Below are 25,126 nucleotides of genomic sequence, written 5' to 3'. Positions count from 1 at the left end.
GTTGGTTAAGTGGTGATGTTGTTGTTGTTGTGACCACAAGGTTCAAACCCCAGCTGGGCCATTGTGATCACAGGCTTGTGCCTTCGCTGATCCAATGTGCTCATGGGTTTGAGCCTCAGCTCTGTTAAATGGGGATGAGGTCCCCCATTTGTGACCTCATGTTAATGGGGATACTAACACTTATGCGATTTGTTAATGATTAATTAATATTGTATTAGGTCGACTTGTAAGTCCGCTAAAACCTTTTCATTGAGACGTGTTCTTGTGAAGAAAGTCGACCCATGAGGAAGTGTCACTATCATGGGATATAAAAGGGAGTCTATATCTCCTCCATTCGACATCGAGGAGAAGTGAAAAGCAATACATGTTCTACCTACAGCAGATTGTCTTCACATAGCAGATCGGATTCATTCATCAGCCACAGCGAATACATTAGAAGATCAAATATACACCTTAAGCAGGTCGAAGTATACACTTTCTACAGTATTTGTTCATACAGCAGTTAATGACTTCATCTACAGCAGACAAATCTCTATCTACAGCAGTTTGCAAGTCAAACAGGGAGGATCGACTTTATTGCAGATCAGACTTTCTGTATATGTATTGTTGTCATATATCGCTTCAAGTGTGAAGTTAAATTCTTGTAAAGCCTATTGGGATAATTAAGATAATAAAGACATCTTTCATTACTGGGTTTTTCACCTTCAAGAGGAAGGTTTTCCCAAGGTAATCTTTGTGCAATTGTGAAAAATCCTTGTCTATCTAATCTGATCACCTAAATTTAACATGGTATCAGAGCAGGCTTAAGAAAAGATCAGATCAGATTCATAGAAGCAGGGTTATCCTCCATTATTGCCTTCGAGTTTGATTACATCTATCAACGTCAAGATGGTGAACGGACTTAAAGTTGAAGACAGACTTGAGGGTGCATCAAACTTCGTCTCTTGGAAGTTTAGAGTTATGCTTGCCTTGGAGGAAACGAATTAAACGAATTCGTGGAGAAAGTGGTACCAGAAACAACCGAAGAGGATGAGAAGCTTCAATGGAAGAGAAAGTACACCAAAGCAAAGAAAATGTTGGTTGACTCTGTGAAAGATCACATTGTGCCAATTATCTCCAAGTTGATGACAGCATATGACATGTTCAAGACATTAGAGGAGATGTATGAGATCAAGTTCAACAACACAAGTCGAACTCTTGCATTGAAGCAACAACTTCACCATATCAAGATGACGAAAAGAGAATCCATCATCTCATACTTCATGAGGATTACCGAATTGAGAGATCAACTCTCTACCATTGGACACACTATAGACAACAAAGAATTAACCATGTTGGCACTTAATGGTCTTCCTTCATCATGGGAGTCATTTATACAAGGGATAAGCGCAAGATCAAAACTCCCTAAGTTTGATCGATTGAAGACGGACTGCATTCAAGAAGAGTCAAGATTGGCTACGAGAGGCATCAGCCAAAGCTCTACAAATGAAGATATTCATGTTCTTGCCTCTCACTCCTCAAAGAAGAAGGGTAAGAAAGGACATTTCAAAAGGAAGAAAGATAAGAAATCCAATGGTGCTCCTACATTCAAAAGAAGGAAGAATCTTTCAAAAGTCTAATGCTTTAGATGTGACAAATATGGTCACTACGCAAAGGAATGTCCAACTAGGCCTATGCCTCAAGCTTCCATTGCGGATGTTGGTGAGACTCTTCTACAAAAGGATTCAGATGGATTCATATTCTATTCAGCCCTTTCAAGTAATGTGCCTACCGACCACAATACTTGGTTAATTGACAGTGGTGCATCTCGCCACATTACCAGATTTAGAGGACATCTAAATGATTTGGTGGAGAGAAATTCAAATCAACAAGTGATCATTGGAGATGATACTAGTTACTCCGTGAAAGGAGTTGGGACCTCCTCTCTTCACTTAGATTCAGGCATTTCCTTGCAATTGAATGATGTACTATTTGTTCCGAGAATTAAGCGAAATCTTGTCTCCATATCAGCCTTGGAAGACAAAGGATATTGAATTGCATTCGTAGATGGCAAAGTCCTTGCATGGCCAAAGAAATCAAACATCAAGACGGATCAAGTCATTGGAGTTTGTCATGGATGTCTTTACAAACTTTGTACTCATCCTCCTCAAGCCTTACTTCATGACTCATCAAGTACTTATGAGATTTGGCATAGAAGATTGGGTTATCTTCACTTTTGTACACTACCTACAATGGAGAAGATGGTTACAAGCCTTCCAAAACTCAACCAGGAGCATGAATTCATCTACATATTTTCTTCAGTCGTCTCCTTCGTTCGCCTTGTTGCTCCAATCTTAGTGCCCTTGCTGCTGCCTCGTGTCCATCTTCCTCTTGTCCCTTCGGTACACGATTTCGATCTTTGTTCAGCGTCACGGGCATCAATTCCTACGTTCCGTCGAGTGGAAGGTTCTTAGTCGACCTTCGTCACGTTCCTCCTCCCGTCGACTCCTTTCTTGGAATTGTTGTAAAATTTGTTGCCGACGATTCTCATGGTAGGTTTCCTCTCGTCAAGTTTGTAGGGCAAGAAATGCTTGTGCCAACAGGCTAGGCAGATTATTGATCACCCGGTTCACCGCCAGACTTACGCCAAGGGCACTCCACACGGTGCTCTCAAGGACATCCTCCATGGTGGCTTCCCTTCGTACGTAAGTTTCAATTGATGCTTGTAAGATGCAGGTGAAGTCCCTTGTTAGTGCCCCTCTCTCCTTCGAACAACTCCTCCGGCTCTTCCTCGAGATTGCTACTTGTCCCCTCGCTCACTGGTTGTCCCATTATCATCGTGCCATGTAGTATGCTCCCATCATTCCGGGTTTAATTCGGCAACGGCACCAGATGTTTTGCCCCTGAGGGGTGTGTGTGCATTCAATGCATAACAGTACAAAAACATAGGAAATGTAACAGTACACAAAGATGCGAGTGAGAAGAACTCATATGTCTGTATTCATTGATTCCAAAACGCCAGTACATTCAAAACATAGTTTCCCTTTCGCCTATCACATATATTGAAATAGAAGGCCAAGTACATATAAATAGGTGTCGGTACATGTTGTCTGTGCCAACTGTCGGCAACCGTCAGGTAACCACCAACCCTTAACACACTTAACATTCTAATTACAATATGACATAATCACCCAACAACAACTTCTACACACTTTCATTCTAAAAGTTAGCATGTGGAGTTGAAGAAACCGCAAGCACTTGAACCTATGGTGGTATAGAAGGCTACTAGAGAATGCAACAAGTTTTTCAGATTTTGTCTGCTCTATTCTCATTTCTTTTCCCATATTCGATCCAAGTTTTTTCAGCTTTTGTCTGCTCTATTCTCATTACATTTCTCATATTCACTATCTTTGGGGTTTTGCATACTTACATGAATTCTTCTATTTTATCAGCCCATCCTTATTTGTAAGGGAAAGAAGGAAATTATTCTAAAAGTTTTTACTCGATGGAAATGAGTGCAACTTACAATCTTTCACAATCTCTACAGACTTAAATCATTCTCGTGTTATATAGTCCAGAAGCATTGGTAGGAATAGGGTCGTCCAAGGCTATTTTCAACTCCATGAAAATTTTTGTTATCATTAACCTGCATCACTGTGAACTTACATAGACTCATTTAGAGATAGAGCAATGTTTAGAAACCCTGGCCTCCCAATATCCTAATACTGCATATGTTTTGACAAAAAATGGTTAGTATCTTTATTTTTAAAATATAAATAAGTGATACTGAAATTTTAGAGGTTTTCCTATACCAAAAGTCAGTAACAATAATTCGGGCTGTAATCATAATTTAAAAATAAAATTGTAAAATTCAATTTGCTTAAGCAGCTGAAGTTTGACAGTAATGGAGAACATTCATAAGATTGTAGATGGGTTCTGTTGATGGTGTTTTTTATGCACAATCGAACAAAGAATAAAATACCAAAGTATTTTACCCTCTCTTGAACAAAATCACCTCAGATGCTAAATATCTGATCAATTAAGAAGATTCCAAGGTTTCTACAGTCAGTTCTTGACATGTGGGTAACTCAAGGGCCTGATGCAAGTTGTTGTTTTCACTTGGGGACTTACACAATTGTTCTTGAAAATTTCAAACTTGTCATGAATGGAGTAGGCTTGCCGATGATTTCAAATGACTTATGAGTTTGCAATTGAGCTCTCGATCTATTCTAACAAAGATTTTGAATAAAATGGAAAAGGATGAGGATTTAGAAGTTCTATTCTAACTCTATCTAACCTAGAATGCAAGAGGTAATGAATGATTCAATGAAATTCAGCTAGGCTAGGTTTCACCATCAAAGAACAATTCAACGCAAACTTAGTGCAATCATCTAAGGTAAATTTATAGATGTTCAAATTACTACCATCAACATCAATACCATCAAGGCAATGCATACCAATGGATGAGCAATAATTGAAGTTAAGTTCGATTCAAATTACAGCAGACCACACAAGGCAAACTTACAATCAGCAAGAAGCTAGTGGTATGGATTAAACGAATTTCATTCAAATGCATTCAACACTTCTTTCATCCAATATAAAATACTTGAAAACAAATTATAATCTAAATTTTGGAGGAAATGAGAACTACAAATGCTTTAAATCTCAACAAAATCACCAAACTTCAATGATTGTATTCAAACTTGCAGCATATAGACAACAATTCTCAAAAAATCTCTCTTACAAATGAGGCAAATACTCTTACAAATGAGGCAAATAGGTTTATATAGAGTCTCATATGGAAATGAACGGCCAAGATCATGCCAACACTGCCCTAATTAGAGTTTACATCAAAAGGTGGAATCAAAAAAGAATGTCCAATGGGATGACGCCTAGTCATAAAGTAGGGAATCTTCTAGAAGAAATCGACCTGCATCCCTCTCTCTAGCCGCATACTCAACTAATCTAGCCAAGACTGAGTTGAGTTCCTCCATCGTAACATTGGGTAGACCTTCCCGCTGCAAATCGATCACATCCAAGGCATCTGAGCAAGCATCAAAAATGCTTTCCCAATCTGGCATAAGCTTTTGTAAATTGTTGATGTGAATCATGAGAGAAACCAAATCATCTAGTTGATTCTTCCTTAAAGATTCCAACTGCTTGAAGTAAACAAACTTCATATTTTCTTTCAATTCTTCCAAGTTCAAACTACTGGAAACGTGGACATCTTGTCCCAATAATTCTTCAATAGATGTAAGGATCTTGGATTGATCCTTCCATCTCCATGCACTCCTATTTCGTATGATCATACACTAACTTCTGCATGGCCAAAGAACAATACCAACCATGGAAATCATAAACATTGCCTGGCTGAACAACTCCCTCTTGGATCTATGTGGACATAGGAATTTGCTTCAACACCCTGAGGCAAAGAATAGTCTTTTCCTACACTAGTTGGAAATCAACCCAAACTCCTTCCAAGTACTGCATCCTGAATATGAACATTGCTGTCTTATCAAATGCTTGGACAAACTGAGCTAGGAAATCATCTACTTGCTTCGGAACATCCTCTATCCATTTTCCAACCTCCTGATATGCATTCCTCATTGCCTCATGATCAAAGGGGGATCCATGAGCAATAGCAATGGGTGAGACAAAAGTAGGATCCTCACAGCTTAGGGAATTCATCCCTTTGATATACTCCTTGAGTCTCCCGTTATCACTCTCGAGCATCTCTTTCTTCAATAGTTATATCCAAACGCGCCTCAATTGCCTTGATTGTCGTATCGAGCTCCTAGAACTCTTGCTCCTTCGTAGTAGGTACAAGGTCAATTGTGGTAACCTGATAATCCATAGGAGTGATCACATCTCTAGTCTTATCACCTGTTGAGACAGCCACTTGCACAACATGTGCTCCATTATCATATCTAGTGATCCTAGAGAACATCTTCGCTTTCTTCTGCTCCTTTTCCTTGCCAACCCTGGCTAGGAAGTCATCAGTATCTTTTGTGGGTTGCGCCTCTATCACTTTCTTCTTCTCCATGCTCCTTAGCAACCAATCAGGAATGGTAGAGAATTCCATCCCATTCTCAAGGTTCAAGTCTTGATCAAGTCCTCTCAAGGCTGAAATAACATCATCATCTATATCCTTATCCTTAGCCAAATCTAACACTTTGTTGCCCAAATCAACCTCCAATTGAACTATGGGAGATCCTAGTTGTTCTTCATTATCATCATGTGGTGCCGATTGTGTTGTAGCATGTAAATCTTGATCATTCTCCAATAGGATCTCCATGTCGGAACCCTATTCGGACTCATTGTCCTTCTCTGTCATATCATTCTCCTTCACGAATGAGGAACTTATGGTAGATTGAGGAGTGTTAGACTTGTGTTTCTTGTGCCTTGACTCCTAGCTAACAATCTCCTTGCCTTTTGTTTGTGATCCTCCAAGCATAGATTTCCTTCTTTTAGGAGCCTGACCCTCCTCATCAGTGTGCATTCTAACATTGCTTGTCGTTCTCTCATCATCATTGAGAGAGGACTCCTCATTTCTCATCTTCTCATAGGTAAAGGTGACCTTTAGTTTTCTCAACTCATTAACGTACTTGTCCACCCATTCCCTGGAGTAATCATTTAGATCTCTCGTCAAAACATTTAAATCTACCAACTCAGGTTGTGTCCAGCTAGGCAACGGGATAGTCTTGTCTTTCTCATTTTCATACTACGAATGGATGTGATCCCCATCATCCTGCACCTGGTCTGGAATGGAGAAGAAGTTACACTTCCTCATGAAGTCCACTGAAATACGAGATCACATCTTCCTTCTAACTGTGAACTCATCCATGAGATTAGCCCAATAGTCTTCGATGTCAATCTTGTGTATAAACTTCCCTCCCTTAATTGTTACAATTCTCTAAAGTGGATCGAATCAATCCCTACCTCTATAGTTTCCAAGATGATAGAATTCCAATTCTTCATTAACCATCCCTGCAGCACATGCAGTGTGGCATACCTCCATCTTCCCAAGCACAAAAGGAAAAGTTATCCCTGTTCTATGCTTCGCCTTCTAAATGAAATCATACTCTAAAAGTTGTCTCACTACCTCAAGTAAAACCATCTTGTCTGTCGGATACCTAGGAAGCTTGTATGGTTCCTATGTGAATCCTTGAATCCTTAGGTACATGAAGGTAGGAAACTAGATATACCAAGATTCGTACTTCTCTATAGTGTTGTTGCCTCTTTAGACAACCGTTTATGTATCCCGACTTGCAACAGCCTTGTGATGTACATGGTGAAAGCATCGTTCAACCTTCTCTAATGTTCAATTTCAAGTAGGTGGAGTTGCAAATAGCACTCATAAACTCTGTATTGTCCTGGCCCGTTCCCAACTTCACCCTTGCGAATCAATCCTTTGTACACAACATATCTAGCAAGCACGTAGACAAGGTAGTGTTGTGACCATTTCACACATCGCCCCATTAGAATGGGGACCCCCTCTTTTTGCTTTTGTTTTTTGCTTTCTCTCTGCTTGTTCTTCTCTTTGTTTTTAGGGTTTTGAGTGAGTGAGTTGTCTGTCTGGGCTAGGGCTAAACCTTAGAGGTTCCTTTTTTGGCGTCATTCAAGCTAAGTCCAGTCAAATTTTGGATAAGTGTTAAGTGTCTTCCTGAGGAATTGAGATTGTTGAAATGAGATAAGCCTTTCAGGGGAGTCAAAGTAGGTCTCAGGTTAGGTCCTAATTGAAATTAGGGTTTTTAGAGTCAAGTCCAGTTTGTTTCTAAGTCAGAGTCAGTTAAGCAAGGTCAGTAAAGAAAATGAGTCTAGTAGGCTAAGTTAAACTAGGAATGAAATAGATCAAGAGCCTGATGATGTCAAATTCGCTCCTGACCCTTGCTGAGGGTCCAGGGCGAAATTCCTTGTAGACTGGATTTGCTTCACAATTTTGACTCAGTGTTAGCATTTTTGATGGAGAAATTGTGTGTTCTTGCCTGGGGAAGTTTTGATCAATTTTTGGAAAGTGAGATGATGCCTGAAACAGAGAATTCGCTCCTGACCCTTGCTGAGGGTCCAGGGCGAACTTTATCCTAAGTACAATTTCTTGTTGTTGATGGACTTGCTAACTGGTTCCTAGCCTTGAAAGTGACCTAATTTTGCCTGGTGAAGTGGTTTGAGACTTAAATTCTGAGCAGTTTAGCCTAAAAGGGTAAAATCGCTCCTGACCCTTGCTGAGGGTCCAGGGCGAAAATGTTGTTTAAAGCTTATTTGTCACTAACTTTTCTAAATTGTTTTGTGCAGGGTCTCCCGGAAGGATGATTGGACGTGACTTGATGCTTTTGAAGGTTTGAAGACATGAAAAAGGATGGATTTTGGAGACTAAAGGGAAAATCGCTCCTGACCCTTGCTGAGGGCCCAGGGCAAAATTTTGATTTCCCATTTTCCCTCTTTTTGCTGTAGAAAGAGACCAAGTTTTGAGCATGAATGGAAAATGAATGACTTTCTCCACCCGCCTGAAAGAGTTTTAACTTGAAATGATGAAGGATCTTGTTGAAATCATCAAAATCGCTCCTGACCCTTGCTGAGGGTCCAGGGCGAAAAATCTTATGGAGGCCATTTCTAGCCTTGTTTGGTCGATTTAAGATGTCAAAGGCATGGTGGAGGATGAAATGAGCATGATAAAGTATCTAGACTTGATTGAAGATGATGAAATGAAGGAATTTTGCCCAAGAAAGGTAAAATCGCTCCTGACCCTCTCTGAGGGTCCAGAGCGAAATTCTTTGCAAACATATTTTTTGACTTTTCTTGGACATTGTTGACGTGTATTTTGTACACAATCATACACAGAATAAAATACCCAAAGGCATCTTATCCTCTCTTGAATAAAGTCGCTAACTGCTGAAGATATCGCAAGAAGGATCAATTAGGATGACTCCAATGTTCTTTTTAGTAGGTTCTCTACGTGTGGATAAGCACCAGTGGTCGTTGTGATTGCTGTGTCATCAAGGGGCCTTACGTTGCCGAAGATTTTGCTAAACTAAACAAGCTTTTCAAAAAATAACAAAAGGATAGGGTTTGCAAGAGGTCTAATCTAGTCTAACCCTAAGAATGACTCAATGTGGACAAGACTTGGTGAGATTCTACCAACTTCAATATTGCCATAAATTAACAACTCAATTGAAATTGATGCGATCTTCTAAGGTAACAAATGATTTTTCAATACATCAAAGATCAAGGACACTACAACGAAGGTACATATCCAAGATACAACAACGATTGAAGGTTTAAACGATTCAAATATCTCCAGTCGACCACGCAAGGCGTTCCTACAATCAGCAAGAAGCTAGTGGTTTGGAAAGCGAATCCTACCAAAGATCAAGTCCAACACTTTGTCCTTCGAATTAACACATGAGCAAAACTGGTAGAGGAATGAAAGAGATTTCGAGCGAACTTCATGCTTGAGAGATTTGAAGCGAACTTCATGACTTGATGGTTTGGAGCGAACTAGCGAACTTCATGTTTGAGAGATTTGGAGTGAACTTAAAGAATGAGAACACATGAGCGAACTTCACCTTCAAGCCTTCATGAGCGAAATTGGAAGTAGAGGAGCGAAAGATGTTTGGTAGCATTTACATTGGATGGATTCAATTTGAAATGAACTTCACGAACTCAACAACACAAGTGAACTTTATGAGTTTGAAAATTGGAGCGAACTTCATGAATTAAGGAAATGGAGCGAATTTCAAACAAGTGAACTTCATGAGTTTGAAAATTGGAGCAAACTTCATGAGTTAAGGAAATGGAGCTAATTTCATACAAGTGAACTTCATGAGTTTGAAAATTGGAGCAAACTTCATGAGTCAAGGAAATGGAGCGAATTTCATACAAAAGAACTTCATGAGTTTGAAAATTGGAGAGAACTTCATGAGTCAAGGAAATGGAGCAAATTTCATACAAGTGAACTTCATGAGTTGAGAAAGATAAGTGAACTTAATAAACAAGGTGAGACAAACAAACTTCATGTGCACGCCACTTAGAGTGATTTTCATCCTCATATTTAAGCTTACATGAATGACTTTCAACATCACAAATTGACCTACAAGGTTGAACTTCATGAGTTGAAGAACATGAGCGAACTTCATGAGTTAAGGGAGAAGAGCGTATTTCATGTCTTGAAGTCGAAGAGTGAGCTTCATTAATTTTACAATACATCAAAATTAACCAAACATTACTTTGGCGCCCAAAATTAAAATTTGAAATTGAATAAAAGAGGTAAGTCGGCTTATGTGATGTGGTAATTTGTTATTTTATTTTATTAAGACAAGTCGGCCTTCCTAGGAAAAGACATAACTGATAACTCTTCACCTACATCGCATATAAGAAGGCATTCAAACAATCATTTCAACATCACATCAAACAATTATTCGCCCTCTTTAGCAAATGTTATCATCAGCAATCAGCAAAGTTCATTAGCTAGGCGAATTTACCCCAAAGAAGCAGCGATTACATCCTCACAAGGGCGAATTTTAGCAGATTGGAGGGCGAATTTCATCCTTCAATAGCAAGAAATTGAAGAGAATTTGAAAACAGCAAACCTTTGAGCATAAACATTCATATCATTGACTAGATTTTGAAGTTAAGTCAGGAACAGGTCTGATTTAGGTCTGATAGTGATTTTGTTAAGGCGAATTAGACCTCCTTAATTCATCTAAAGAAGCAAATCAGTCTTATTTAGCAATTGATCTCACATTTATTTAGATGCAAGATTCATTTCATACTTGAGTAAATAGGCTTTAGTACATCAATATTTCACCACTACTCTAACTTGCATATCTCTCATAGGTGAAAGATGGCGGCTCCTAAACCAACCAAAACCATTTCACGTCAGCCACTCATCAAGGAAGACTCGAAGGGAAGTGCGTTCGAAAGCAAGATCACGTCGCATTGGAGCAAAGTAGGAGATACCAACCTCGGGAAGTTTGACACCAAGAAGTTCCACATCCATCATACACTAGTGAACCAACTACTACAGCTAAGAAGATGATTGAAAGTGAGATCATAAATGCAGCTGGTTTTCCTCCCACGGTGCAATGCTATGAGCTGATTGTAAAATGTGTTCAACACTGTGACTCTACCTCAAGGAGAATTGTGGCGAAGGATGGAACAATGCTCGCATATCTCTCAGAGACAGCAATCAGCGAAACATTTCATCTACCCGAGCCTAAGGACATGGCCTACATAAGCATAGAAGGAGCTAAGTCCGCCTACGATGATGATCCAGATGCTTGTGCGAAGATCATTGATAAATTTTGGTTGAAGAAAAGTAGAGGTGGTAGAAGCAGATGGCCCGACAAACTACATAGGATAGACTTCAATGATGAATTCAGAGACTTCATCACCTTACTCCATCGATTGGTTGGTGCACCTGAGGCTTCATATTTCGAGGATTGGATGTTCTACTTCATTGAGACTGTTACTCATGGCAAGAATACAGTAAATTGGGGCGAGGCTCATTAGCAACAGCATTGATCTACAGTTAAGGAGGCTAATGCACACCAGGACTTTCTATATGAGCTCCTACGTCATATACTCCATTGCAAGAAATTATGGGTATCCAGGACTTATGTACACAAACGTAGTCGAAAGGAGACCTGGAGAGATTAAAGTGTATGATTGTTATCCACAACTTAAACATCCACCCAAACAACACTATAGGAGGGGTGAATGATGCATTCACCATACATATCACGAGGACATTTTGAGGTGGATTACAGCAAAGACTCTCCGGAAGCACAAGCATTTGTAGAACAACATGGTGCGTGGTTCATCTAGTTCCCAAAGTTCACATATATCAGAGTTCAAGGATGTCCTGTTCCTCCCTACATGTTGCCGCGCTACCCAACGAATAGAGTGGTGCTACTCGAGGTGGTGAAACAGTTATTGGCATATATCAAGGCATATAGGCATACGCATGGAGCCCATGTTTCTTTTCCTATCATGCTTGGAGATTCTATTGAAGTATGCCCTTCCACTCATTGCCGAGAAAGAGTTGGCATTCCATTCACTCAAGCCATTCACAACTAGAGATTGCTTCGATCCATATGGTAATAAAAGAAGTTTTGGGAAAGAAGTATGGACACCGGTGGCATCTTGAGGACTATTGGATGAACGTTCAAAATGATGTAGAAGTGCAGAAGAAGATGTATTCCAAGCTATCTCTTGATTTCATCCGGAAATGCAAGTTGTTTCATGTTGCCGATCAAGTTCAAGATAGTGGCAAATATATCCAAGCAGCCTACGCCAAAGAAGACAAAGAAATCAAATTCAAATGGGCAAATATGGAGGTTGATGACTTAAAAGAATTGATGAACCAGTTTTAGAGTACTTAGAGTACACCCGCATATGGATAGATATACAACACCAGAAAATTAAAAAAGCAGAATATAGCACCGACATTCCATTCAGAAGAAAGAGCATATGATGAAGATGAAGCAAACACAAGTGGGAGCGCACCTCAACCATCTCATTCAAGGATCAAAGAGAAAAGAAGATCATGGAGAAAAGGAGACCTCAAGGAAGAAGCATAAATCAAATACAAGTCATCCTTCCTCCAGACATGAAGAACAAAGGGTAGAAAAGGAGTTGAGTCAAGAAGCTAATGAATCGGCGGAATCCACACTTCACAATGATAAAGGCAAGGAGAAGTCGTCTCAAGGACAAGAAGATCTCACCCATCTCATTCAAGAGATCGAAGGAGGTGAACAAGAAGATAATGATGAGACCACCTCACCACCTAGAAATGAGCAAATGCATGAAGAAGCACAAATTCAAGAAGGAAGATCTTCTATTCCAGAATGGCTAAAAGAAAGACTAGCTCAAGAAGTGATAGTAGTTGAGGTAGAGCAAACATTTGATATAGAGAGTCTTCTAAGCCAAACTCGAGAAGTCACTGAGAGGAGGAAAGCTACGAATATGTCCAAGGTGATTAGAGATGATTCGGGATCAAGGAAGTTGCGAATAGCGACTCCAAGGGTTGAGAAGTATGAAGAAGAGATCACAGCAGATGAGTATGACATGGAGACTATTTATTTGGGTCCACTCACCTCCGAGCAAGCTATAGGTGATGCAACTAATTCATTGAAGGCAGTTAATGACATGTTGAGAGCTGAAATAGAGAAGAATAGAAGATTGGAGAAGGAAATAAGTGCGTAGACGAACTATGTCCACAAATTTCAAAACAGTTGAGACATCAGAGCCCAGCAGCTACACCGCCAACTTTGCTTCCTCCAGAATCAATTGATCATATGGAGAAGATGAGGAATTTGGCACAATTGATGGATAAATGGATAGAAGATTCATATACTAGAGTTAGCAAGTTCATGAAGAGCATAATGAAGACACTCAATACAGTCATAAAGGTCCTTACGAGAACTCATGTCCTCATAGGAGCCTTCAAAGCATTTGCTCATGCTAGCGATGTCATCATTCCAGTGCTTCAAGTAATAAGAAAAACATCCCGAGAAGTCTTGTCAAGAGAGACGATAACAAGAGAGGGATCTACAACTAGCTTTCTACGATGAAGTAGTCTACTTCGAACGAAGAGAGTCATTTTTTAGGAAATTGGAAATGGATGCAGTCAAGTTCAAGATGATATGCATCGAATTCATGATAAGATAGTGGAAGTAGCACAGATTGTTTTAGAGAGAAAGATTGATCGAGGAACGATCATAGAAGCTAGAGAGTTGGAGGAAAGGATAAGAGTCATCTTCCATGGGACTGATGGTATGATCACCAAACAACAATTGAACGATATGCTGGAGTTCGTGGTTTAGCAAGCAAAACTCAAGAACTCAAACCTGAATGGGATAATGCCATCGTCAAAGCTTTCGAAGAAGTAATGCACATGGAAGAGCAGCTGAAGTCTCTACCCGAGATCCTGATGACCGAGATAGAAGGCATAGTAACCAGATTCATTGAATATGCCAGAAAGGAACGTGAGAAAGGGAACCAAATTCTAGAAGACAGTTTGTTATGATCCCACTTGGCATTTCGTTTTCCTATTGGAGGATGCTTCCTTGGTTTTTGTGTTAGCACATGCTATTTTCTCATTGGTTGATTCCATGATGATGTTTATCTAAATAGAGTTTCATTTGTATCAAACCCTAATTAGGGTTTAGGTGGCAAAATCTTGGCCCTTGATCTTCATCCGATCTCGGCCCTTCATTGTATTTGGGAGTCCTATATAAACTCCACTCATTTCATTTGTAAAGGTTAATAGAATAGAAGAGAGAATAATAATACTGCTAGAATAGTGAATAGAGAGATAGAGATTTTGATTAGAAGTCAAGAGTGATAAGAGGACTTGAAGAATTGTTGTTGTTTGGCTATTGGATTAATAAAGCATTGAAGTTATGGTGTTTCTATTCAATCTTTGAAGCCTATTGCATGGTTCTTTATCTTCTCATGTCAATCTTTGATATTAGTTTAAGTATTTAGATTGAATGATGGAATGTTGAATTTGATGTATTGTGAAACTCATTATCCATACCACTAGCCTCTTGCTGATTGTAAGTGTGCCTTGTGTGGTCAACTAGAACCTTTGAAATTGTTTAAGTTCAATTGTTGCTCAATCATCAATATGCATTCGAGTAATGGTGTCTATGCTTAGCAATGATTTGAAAACCTCCAAATATCCTTAGAAGATTGCACTAGTTCTAGTGAAGTTGTTCTTGTATGGCGTTACTAAGACTAGTAGAGTTTCACTTGTGTCATTCTTCATCCATTCGTTCTTAGGATAGCTTAGAGCTTCTCTAAACCCTTATCTTTTGCCATTTTTTTGACAAACATTCAGTAGTAATAGGAAAGAACATCATTGCATATCATCTACAAAATACTTCATGAAATCTTTTGTAACCAAAAATGTCCCTTGATGAAACAGCAAACACAACGACCAACAGAGCTTATCCACACGTAGTGACCCTACATTCATGAACCTTGGAGTCTTCTCAAGTGATCCTTAAGCTAATCTTCAACATTTGAGAGATTTTATTCAAGAGAAGATAAGATACTTTTGGGTATATTATTCTGTGTTTGCATGTGCGTAAAAAACACATCAACAAGTCCCTGTTTGCAATGGGGCGATGTGTGAAAAGGTCACAACAGGTTCAAATCTCCCAACTGCAGTAAAGCAGCTCAATGGTATAACAATATTCAAGCATGACTCAATAAGGTAGCTGATGCAGCAAGAATAAGGGGTCCAATTAATGACAGCATTGTCCTTGCAGCCAAGTCCACAAACCACTCAATACACACATTCTTCACGGTGAAGATCTTTGGGAACAAAACCAAAATTACTGCTGTAAATCAGAAAATAATATTAGGCATATGTTATTGCTGTTGAACAGAGCATTACATGGAACATGCTACAAAACTATTCTTTATTGTTGCAAACTCAGATGCTACAGGCAGAATGAAAAGAAGCCCAGAGGCTAAATATTTTTGCACAACGTAACTTTATAAACAGCTTTTATATTTCTGCAAGCAGATTGCCACTGACAGTTAGAACCCTAACGATCACAGCTACAGAACCCACTACCATCAACTACAAAACTTGCCATTGAAACAAAATGCTACAAAACCTTCTGTCGCATCTACAGGCTGTCTTTCGTCTTCTTTCTTCTTTCCCCCCAGTGAATGAACCACCAAAATGATTTCAAAAACCAATATGATGATTGAGCATTCAATGTTAGATATGTAGGCTCTTCACGTTCCAAGTTAACCCTTTGTACCCCATTGACCTCACCTCTTATTTCATTCCTGGAGTGTAACCACTACAAAGCTCTCCGTTTCAACAATGATTAGCAGTCAGACTGTAGGCTTCTTTTTCTTTTTTCTACTGCCATTATCACCCTATCCACAACCCCTTTATGGCACTCTCCCTGTGGAAAAGTTTGAGTTTTCCATGACCATGCTGAAGGAAATTATTAAAATTGTGTTATGTACCTTTAAACAATTCCCCATTGAGACCATAACAAACTCGTGTCATTGATCTTTCTGCAGCAACTGTGTAACTAATACAGACAACTTTCCATTGCAGCTGTGCAGCAGTTGCAAATGACCTTCTGCAACAGCTGTGTAACTGATACAACTGACTTTCCACAGCAGTTGTGTAACCGCTGCAGGCAACTTTCTGCAGCAGCTATATAACTGTTCCAAGCGACAGCAACTAGAAGGCTGCTTCAAACTTTCTGCAGCAAAAATAACTGCTACAGAACAGCTTCACTATTAGTCATTTCTACAAAGTATGATAACGTCTGTAGCTTATGACTCACCAGAATTTTGGGTGATGTAAGATTGTTGTCTCACCCAAGCATGCTCCTGTATCAGCAGCTCAATGGTGTGACAAAGTTCAAATCCATCCACCACGATAAGACAGCTAAGTTGTATATCAATTGTGACGTACATTCAAGGGTGACCTGGGTTCTAAATGGCCCAGCTAAATAAAGCAGCTCAGACGTGTAAAAAGTATACGATCACCTACCACAGTAAGGCAGCTCAGTGGTGTAACAATTACGGGGCATGTAGGGTAGGTTCAAGCATAACCAAGTTCAAATCCCTGCGATATGATAAAACGTTCAGTGATGTAACAACTAAGGAGTTCATTAAATTGTGACCAACATTCATGTATCCCCATCACAATATGGCATCTAAATGATGCAACAGTTTAGGGCATATTCCAGCTTGAACCAGGTTGAACTCCACCACTGCAATAAGACAGCTCAGAGTTGTAACCATTATGACATATATTTGAGCACAACAATAGGTTCAAACCCTCCACCGTTATAAAGCAGCTCAGGGAGTAAAAATTACGAAGTACATTGTAGCACAACCCAAGTTCAAATTCTCCCACCAAAATAAAGCATCTCGGTAGTGTAACTAAATTTGAGCAAGACCCCAAGTTCAAAATCCCCAGCGGCAATAAAGCAGTTCAGTGTTATAACAATTACAGGGTTGATTCAAGCGTAGATATTAACGCTTAAAGATAACTAAGTTGTGTGACGCATGCTTACAGATCTTAAGACTTTGGTCCAAGCAAACACTACACTACGTTAAGCAAAAGCATAACATATTTAACTAATAAAATGAATGAATAAATAAATAAATTACATGGCCCAAACGGTTAAATTTTTACTGTTTCAGATACCCAACTCTTCACCATGCCAAAACCATCAAGAATACATTCTAGAAATCACCACGCAATCATTTTCCCCTTGCAATTTTTAAAACCCTACAATTTCAATACAAGAAGATAAGTCTCGCAAGCTTACCATAGATATACGGCGGGATTGTAATTTTTATCCAGAGGAACAAGATTTTGGCGAGGATCCAACACTGTCAAAATGTCAAGCTCGTCCAAATAAAATTTCCTGCCACCTCGAAGTATCCTATATGGCTTCTCTCCCTCTGTGTTTAAACTTGTTCTCTGATTAAAATCCCTTTCCTCGTACAACGCATGAACCTCAATTCTTCTACTACGCAGAGGCGCAACAAGCTTTTTCACTCCATTACACAGTACAGAGTTTCCTTCGGCAGATATAAGTGCTTCACAGATTAGTGTTTAAAAATGATTGTAATCACCAATACCCATTACATGTTTCAGAGGTTTGAGATGAAATTATTCTTTAAGAAAGATATTTTACCAGTGATTTTCAAGGGCAGAATTGTATTGGTGTTTTGTGATTTGCCATTTCCCTGGTTACAAAAACAGTTGAATTTGTTGGAAGCAAAAAGATTCATTGCCATTGTTGAAGACACGTGCTGTGCTGGACATAAACCAGATTTTAGATTTAAGCTAGGAGGCAAGGATTGCCCGTTTGTTTAAAAAAGGAAAGATTCAAAAATCGCCCGTCAGTTAGAAAAAGCCCAAAAAAAAATAAACATTTGCCCGTTTGTTAAAAAAAATATTTGCCCGTTTGTGCATATTGGCTTCATTAAAGCTTCATAAAAGTGCAAATCATTCTTATGTTAAGTATGTTTTTATTAATATAATATGTATCTTTTATTAATAATATTAAGTTTGTACGGTTCAATATCTTTATTTTTGTTAAATTATATTTGGATTTGATTGTATTCAATATTTTAGATCACATTTTGTGATGTATTTGGGGATAATAAAAAGTTGGAGGAGAAAAATGGTTTGTTGCATACCACAACTAAATATAAAGGAGATGGGAAGAACGAGAAGGTTGTAAGTGGTTCATGAACCAAAAGAATAAAGGAAAAATTAAATGAAGAAAGAAAAAGAAAAACATAACAAAGAAGATCAAAAAGAAAGTCTAAAAGAAATTAAGTGCTTAAATAAAAATTAAATGTATTATATAATAAAAATCACAATTTGAAAACAAAAATATTTACTAATTAATACCATAATTAATAAAAGACATTTAATGAAAATAAAAATATATAAAAATAAATAGAAAAAGATCTAAATATTTATAAATATATTTAACAAAAATGTTTTGTTTTTTTTAAATGATTGCTAAATTAAACGTATTGGTTGGAGGGGGGTTGGGCTCTACTAGGGTTTGTCACTTGTTTGCATAACTTGGCTTTGTTTGTAGTTTTCCTTTTGACATATGGCATTTATTGCAACAATAAGGCATCCTTTATATGGCTTCAACCCAACATTTTTTGCTAGTGTTGACTGTTTGGTGGCTTTAAACCATGACTCTTCCAAGCAAGCGTCCTAGGAAGCTTGTCCCAAAGGTATTTCACGAGGTAATCATTTAGAATCACCAATAAATGTGGTTTTGCCCATCTCTGACTTTGATAATGCATGTCAATAGTTAGACCAATGTACTCTTATTGGTTACTTTGTTGGGAGATCCCCCCTAAAAGCATGTTATGGAAACCTAGGCCCCTTTATGGGGTCTACTTGGATAGTGTTCAAAACCTCACTAAGGGGTTTTTCATCCTCCATTTTATTGAATTCAGCCATGTTCAGGCCAACCTTCAGTGTGGCCCTTGGTATGTCTAGGCATCTCTATTAGTTTTCCAACCTTGGTGATAGGGAGGCTACCTCATTTACCATCAATTAGGTTTCTTTGATGGTTTGCTTCTATCCCTTTCTGGGTTCCAAGTCTACCCCTCTAGACTTCTAAGGGCTTCCCTACCATTTGTTTTCTTATCTCACCTTCCTCAAGCTCACAAAGTAAGCTTGTTCACTAAATCCTTGCAGGGGTGAAGGACACACACATTCTTTCTGTCTTTGCAAAACCACCCATCTTGTTTGGTTTAGCAAACTTTCCCCCTTTGGTTACACAGTGTCTCGATTTCAGGCTTGTAGCCTTCTAGATCTTCTTCCAGTTCTCAACAGTTTCCTTCCCCTGCAAGTTATCTCCTTCAAACTACTGATACCTAGTCGGACTATCACCAAGCTTGCCTAGGCTCAGTATGCAGAAATGGTGATTGCCATTTCCTAGTCTCTTTCAAATAAAAACCTATTGTATATACCTGGCTCTGCTTAACAATCTCCAATGATCTTGTGGAGTTTCAAGTCAGAGCCATATGATTATTGAAACCAGGGAACAAAAACTGAAAGGGAAAGCCTTGTTTACAGGTCCCGAATTTATTCACGGGTTCAAAACAGTAACCCTCATAACAAAGAAAAGAAACAATTACATTAACAACATACGTGAAATGAACAGAAATTAAACACTAATTGAAAACCAAAAAATGGACTTCTTTATTGCATTTCAGAAAAACAAAATGTGTTCTCTGAGGCAATCGACAAACAATGATCAACCATCCATGATTCATGATTCACCATTAGCCTCTTACAGATGCTCGTTGAGTCTTTTTATACATTCCATCTTCTATTGGGAACTCCTCCTATTGGATGAGATAAATATCGTTACTAACGGTTTTCCATTTGCAACTGTCTCGCAGGTTCCATCGGTCCGTCAGCTTAACAACAAATCCTAATTTCTGATGGCCGATGACACTCTGCACTTCCTATCGGGCATCGGGGGTAACAACAAATCCAGGCTTCCGATGACCGATGACAACTTTCTGCGCTTTGCACTTTTTATCAGGCATCGGGGCAACACCAACACGGGGCTGCCGATGTCTGATGGCGACACACACCGCTTTGCACTTTCCATCGGGTCGTTGGGGAAACTTCACAACTGGACTTCCGATGGCCGATGGCAACTTAGCACAGGAGTCGGTCTCATTGGGTTATCGGCGTAGGGTGAAAACCCCTCTTGCCGATCTCCGATAACACCACCTTCAAATGCGCTCCAACTCCAATGCTTACTCATCGGGTCATCGAGGTAACATGAAATAGCTCCTCCCGATACCCAATGGCTCCACTCCACGCCTATGCTTTCTCATCGAGTCGTCGGGGTAACTTGAAACTACTTCCCCCGATACCCGATAACAATACTCCAAGCACTAACGACTTATCGGGTCATCAGGGTAAGTGTGAACCACTCCTGCCGATACCCGATACAATCGCTCCAAACTCTGGCAAAATCATCAAGGTAAGACTTGTCGATCGGGGTAGGTCTTGTCGATAAACTCCAAAGAAACAACCATTCAAATGGACTAGAGCCAGTCCTTATGTATTTACATGACCACTAGAAGGTCTCACAAGCCAAAACTAGTTGAGGGCATTTCAACCCTTAGGTTCTCCTGCACCACTTGGACACGAGACTTTTCCATCTCGGATGATAAAAAAATGTGTGTGCCTATCTAGCTTGAATTTCCTGGTCTTCCTTTGCCTTGCTAGATTTTTTTTGCATTTCATTACTCCTTCCCTAAGGAAGGTTATATGTGTTGAGCCTGACTATTTTTATCATGCTCATCCCCAAAAATGAGTATGTGTGGAGTTTGATTTGTCCAAAGACTTGAAAGAGTTAGTGGTGCAAGAGCACCTAGGCTAACAAGCAATCAGAACCACCAAAAATATTTCTAGTTAGTTTGTTTCAGTTTATTTTATTTTAGTTTTGATTCAATTCGCTTCTCTCCATTAATTAAAAAAGCTCCATTTGAAGAGATCTTATGGATCTTGTCACACATTGTTTCATTTCATAATCAAGTAAAATGTGAAAGCATTGGCAAGAACAATACCACTTTGGTGGAATTTCACTCTTGAATTAAGATGATGATGCATCCGATGGTAGGTCTAGTCCATAAAGTGGATGAACATAAACTCAATCTAATGCCAGTTGAAGCTATTTCATTTCCTACTACATGGTATGTTAAGGAAACCTCTTTGACTCATTCTCATGACACGGGAAAGAAATTCTCATCCAACACTATAAATTCATTCCAAAAACTTGAGCAAAAACTTTTAGTTGATTCAGATGCTTTGACAGAAAAACAGTTAGTCAAATCGCTTAAGACTTTTTTAAGCAAATAATGTTGGCAGGTGTAAAGTTGATTCCATTACCTTCCATATGAAACAGTGAAGAGGAAAATGCCTCATCAATTTGCCAACAGGAAGTTGAAAAGTTTGCAAGCTTGGGAATTAAAGTTCATTTTAAAATACTTTTAATTTTTATTCCAATCTAATCGACTGACAAGAAATTGGAAGGGCACCTGTAGAAAGATGAATTCATGGAAAGAGAATCAATGTTGGCATGGAAATCAAATAGACATTAGATTAAGTTGCAAACCGAGCAAAGGCAAGTGGATGTAAAAAGAGGAGATAAGAGTGTTACAAAACAACTAGGGGTAGAGTGTGGGTATCATAGTAGAGAGGTTGTGTATGGAGGAAAAGATAGTGTAATCCTGATATGGAAAAGTGAATGGGAGGCCATTGATGGCCAATGTAATGTGAACATTGTTTTGACATTTTGGATGTGAATAAATTATATAATGCGTTGTTGCTATCTGAGTATTAATTGATAGAGAGTCTCTGTGTTAAGCTGTGTGTTTTGAGTTGTAGAGAAGAGGGTTGTTTTCTCTCTTACATCAAATGGTATCAGAGCTTGTTGTCCTGAGAGTGTAGGAGATATACCAGGACCTATGGAAGTGTGAAGTGGTTGTGAAGAAGCTCGTGTGGGTTGTTGCGGATGGAAGAAAGAAGTCTGGAGCAACAAGAGCTTGAAGTCGTAATTGAGAGAGTGATAGAGATGTCGCCCCAAAGAGAAATGCCTAGAATTGAGGAGGTGTTGGAGATATTTCGAGAGATGATACGAAATGATATAAAAAACAAGGTGAGCTATGTTAATGTAGGTTTTTATTATCCTAGTTGGGTTTATTATTTTCCCTTTTCCTAGGTTTTTCCTACACTTTAATTAAGCTTGCTTAGGTTAATACAACATGTTTACTTAAATTAGTGGTTGTTGAGGTGTTGTCCTCTTCCCTGGGAGTTACACTTGCTATTATTAGCACTACCTGGTGGTCACTCCTTATTGGATGGACCTGCCACCTCCTCCCTCTCCTTGAGTCTATATAAACATGCTACCTTGCTTGTATTTTCATATTGGATATTGGAGATATAGAGATTTCTCTTGATGTTATTCTGTCATTGAGAATTCACATCAAGTTTCTCTAGTATTGTTATTTTGTCCATTTTATTTCCAATTTTTTGTTCTAAAAATTTCAATTCAATTATGGTTTAAATCTGTTTTCTCATATTTTAATATAGTATCAGAGCATGTTTTGGAAGATTAGATCTTTGTAGTGATTTTGTAAAACTCTGCTATTTTTTTCTCTTGTGTTGCGTACAATCTAGAGAATAACAAGGGTTATGAAGATCCAATAATACTTGTCATTACATGTTTGTCTTTCTCTTGATCTAGGTGATTGCAACATTCTAGAGGATTCCAGGAGAATTTATTTCTATTCCATTGTGTCTGGGAGGCTCGAGAAAGTCAAGTTTGGCTTTCGTTTCATCTTTTTTGGAGATTGTTTGCAATAGTTACAAAACGGGGGTTTGTGGCTCAAATCTGGAAGACATCGTTCAAACAGAGCTTTTTCATGCCAAAAGGACCTCACCGTTAAGTCCAAAAGACCAAAAAACCCCATTTTCATATAAAAAGTGCCCATATTTGGACACCAAAGGCTCAAACAAAAATTTCTTTTCTGGAGGGGCGTTTTTATCTTAACAACATATTTGTTCATCAATTTTTTGGTGTATTCATATTGTTTGCATCCTCAAATGGTTGCCCCATAACTCTATTATGACCCATGGGTTTTTCTACCAAGGTTTTTGACCATTTTTTGTTTATATAAGGCACTAAATCTAGTTTTTTTTGTCAAGGCATGAATATTGGAAGTTTTATTTGCCTTTTTTTTACCTATCAAAAACAAAGAGTGAGACTCGGGTTGGTAGAGGCCAATTTCCCCTTGCAAATCACATCATTGGATTCTATATTCCACCTAGATTCCAAGAAGTGGTTGGAAATCCATTTTTGTTATTGGCAAAGTGCAATTTTATTGTTTAAAATTTTGATGTATTAAAATATAGGTCATTTTATGGGAATTTGTTTTAGCTGTAACTTTTGATCGGTAGCTCAGAATAGAGTGTTGTTTTTTGCAAAAGTGCATATTTTTTCATTTCCCATCTAATGGTCCTATTTTTAATTGTAAACACACTAACTTATAAAGTGCCATTTTTTATTTTTATTTTTATTTTTATTTTTATTTTTATTTTTTTTGGGGGGGGGGTCATTTTGATTGAGTGAAAGGGGGGGGGGGGGAGGTGTCTAGTGTGTTGTGTTGATCTTTGATTTCTCTTTTTTCGCATGAAAAAAAATCTTACTTTTTGCGTTAAAATGAATCAAACAATAGTATCAATACTCACACCCTATAACTACTACGAGTGGAAATCTGACAATCTATCTTAAGAAGTTGGGGTTGTTTAGAGTAAATATGGGTCTTGAAACTAAACCATCTTTAATTGCATATAAGCCAAAATGGTTTAACAAATGTGACGAAGCTTATGGTACTCTATGCATGTCTATATTGTTGGCATTATGTGAACCGGTATGAGGACATAATGACATTGTGTGTTGTCATTGATGTCAATATGATGAAAAGAAGAGAACCGATATAACATTGTGAACTGACATTTGTGCCAAAGTGAAGCGGTGTGCTTGTTCAAGGTGAACCGACATATGGTTATGGGAACCGGCACATGGAAGCGTTGTATGACTACCAGTTGGTAGTCTCAACTTCAGGGTTTCCGATTGAAGTGCTTCAAGCCTGTGTGGCTCAACCGGTGACTTTGTATGATGAGTCAGCATGATAACGAAGAACTGATCATGCTGCCACGTGAAGCCTTGTGTGCATGAAGGATCTTGAATGAAGAAGATCGTTCCTATCTACCTCGGGAATGTGTGAAGTCTGTAAACGGTGATAACGTGTGATGGGTTATCAGCCGCCATGAAATCGGTGGAAAATGAACGATGGAGATTAATGCAGTGTGCTCAACGGTCAGGATTGAACCATTTGAATTCCTTAACCTAATAGGTTTAGGGTTTATGCTACCAACCTATCTATTTTCCTATAAGGTCAATGTTGTGACTCTTTCTAGGGTTGTTGGCAAAATTTGTGTGTGTGTGTGTGTGTGTATCCAAGAGAAGAGATATGCGATTCTTGCCAGACCAAAGGAGAAAAGTGATACCTGCAAAGTGTAAGTGCAGAAGGTGAAGAGGAGCTTAAGTGGATCTGCATTGGCATTGAGTGTTGTTACCAGATCATTGTAATACCTGTTGATCTCTAACCACTTCAACAATTGAGAAATCCCTTAACAAGGTAGCTTTAATAGGCTTGTTGTAAATCCTTTAACAGGGTGACTCAAAACCATTGAGTTCTTGAAATCCTCTAACAAGGTAACCTTTAACAGGGTTTAACTGTTAACCGGGTATTCTAGCCATCCCTTAACCGGGTGATCCCTAACAGGATCAGTTCCTAATAGAACCTATTGTATCAGTCCTTAACGGGACAAGGCTCCTAACAGAGCGAACTTCCAAAGAGTTCAAAAACAAGCTTGTGGGTATTCATCCCCACCGTGGTTTTTCCCAGTTGGGTTTCCACATGAAAAATATGTGTGTCCTGTATGATGTCTTTTTCATGTGATGCTATATTGTTTTCTGTCAAGCAGTGAATCATGTTGATCTAGTTGATTATATGTATATCTTTG

The 25,126-nt window shown here is 38.7% G+C and overlaps 1 protein-coding gene across 2 annotated transcripts in view; it reads right to left on the bottom strand.

Annotated features, from left to right (window-relative positions):
* LOC131036391 (uncharacterized) overlaps window positions 1-17,941 on the bottom strand; it is a 122,449-nt gene extending 104,508 nt beyond the window's left edge. The window contains exons 1-2 of one of the 2 annotated variants that reach the window (XM_057968274.1): window positions 17,670-17,941; window positions 17,298-17,553 (exon numbers count right to left, since the gene is read on the bottom strand). In XM_057968274.1, coding sequence (XP_057824257.1) covers window positions 17,298-17,553; window positions 17,670-17,772 — 359 coding nt within the window. In that variant the 5' untranslated portion in view covers window positions 17,773-17,941. The remainder of the gene's footprint in view (window positions 1-17,297; window positions 17,554-17,669) is intronic. The other variant, XM_057968273.2, reaches the window with a different exon arrangement.
* Window positions 17,942-25,126: the final 7,185 nt, after the last annotated feature.

This window comes from Cryptomeria japonica, chromosome 5 (genome assembly GCF_030272615.1).
Source record: "Cryptomeria japonica chromosome 5, Sugi_1.0, whole genome shotgun sequence".
Lineage (NCBI taxonomy): Eukaryota > Viridiplantae > Streptophyta > Pinopsida > Cupressales > Cupressaceae > Cryptomeria > Cryptomeria japonica.
This window is presented reverse-complemented; position numbering and strand designations above follow the sequence as displayed.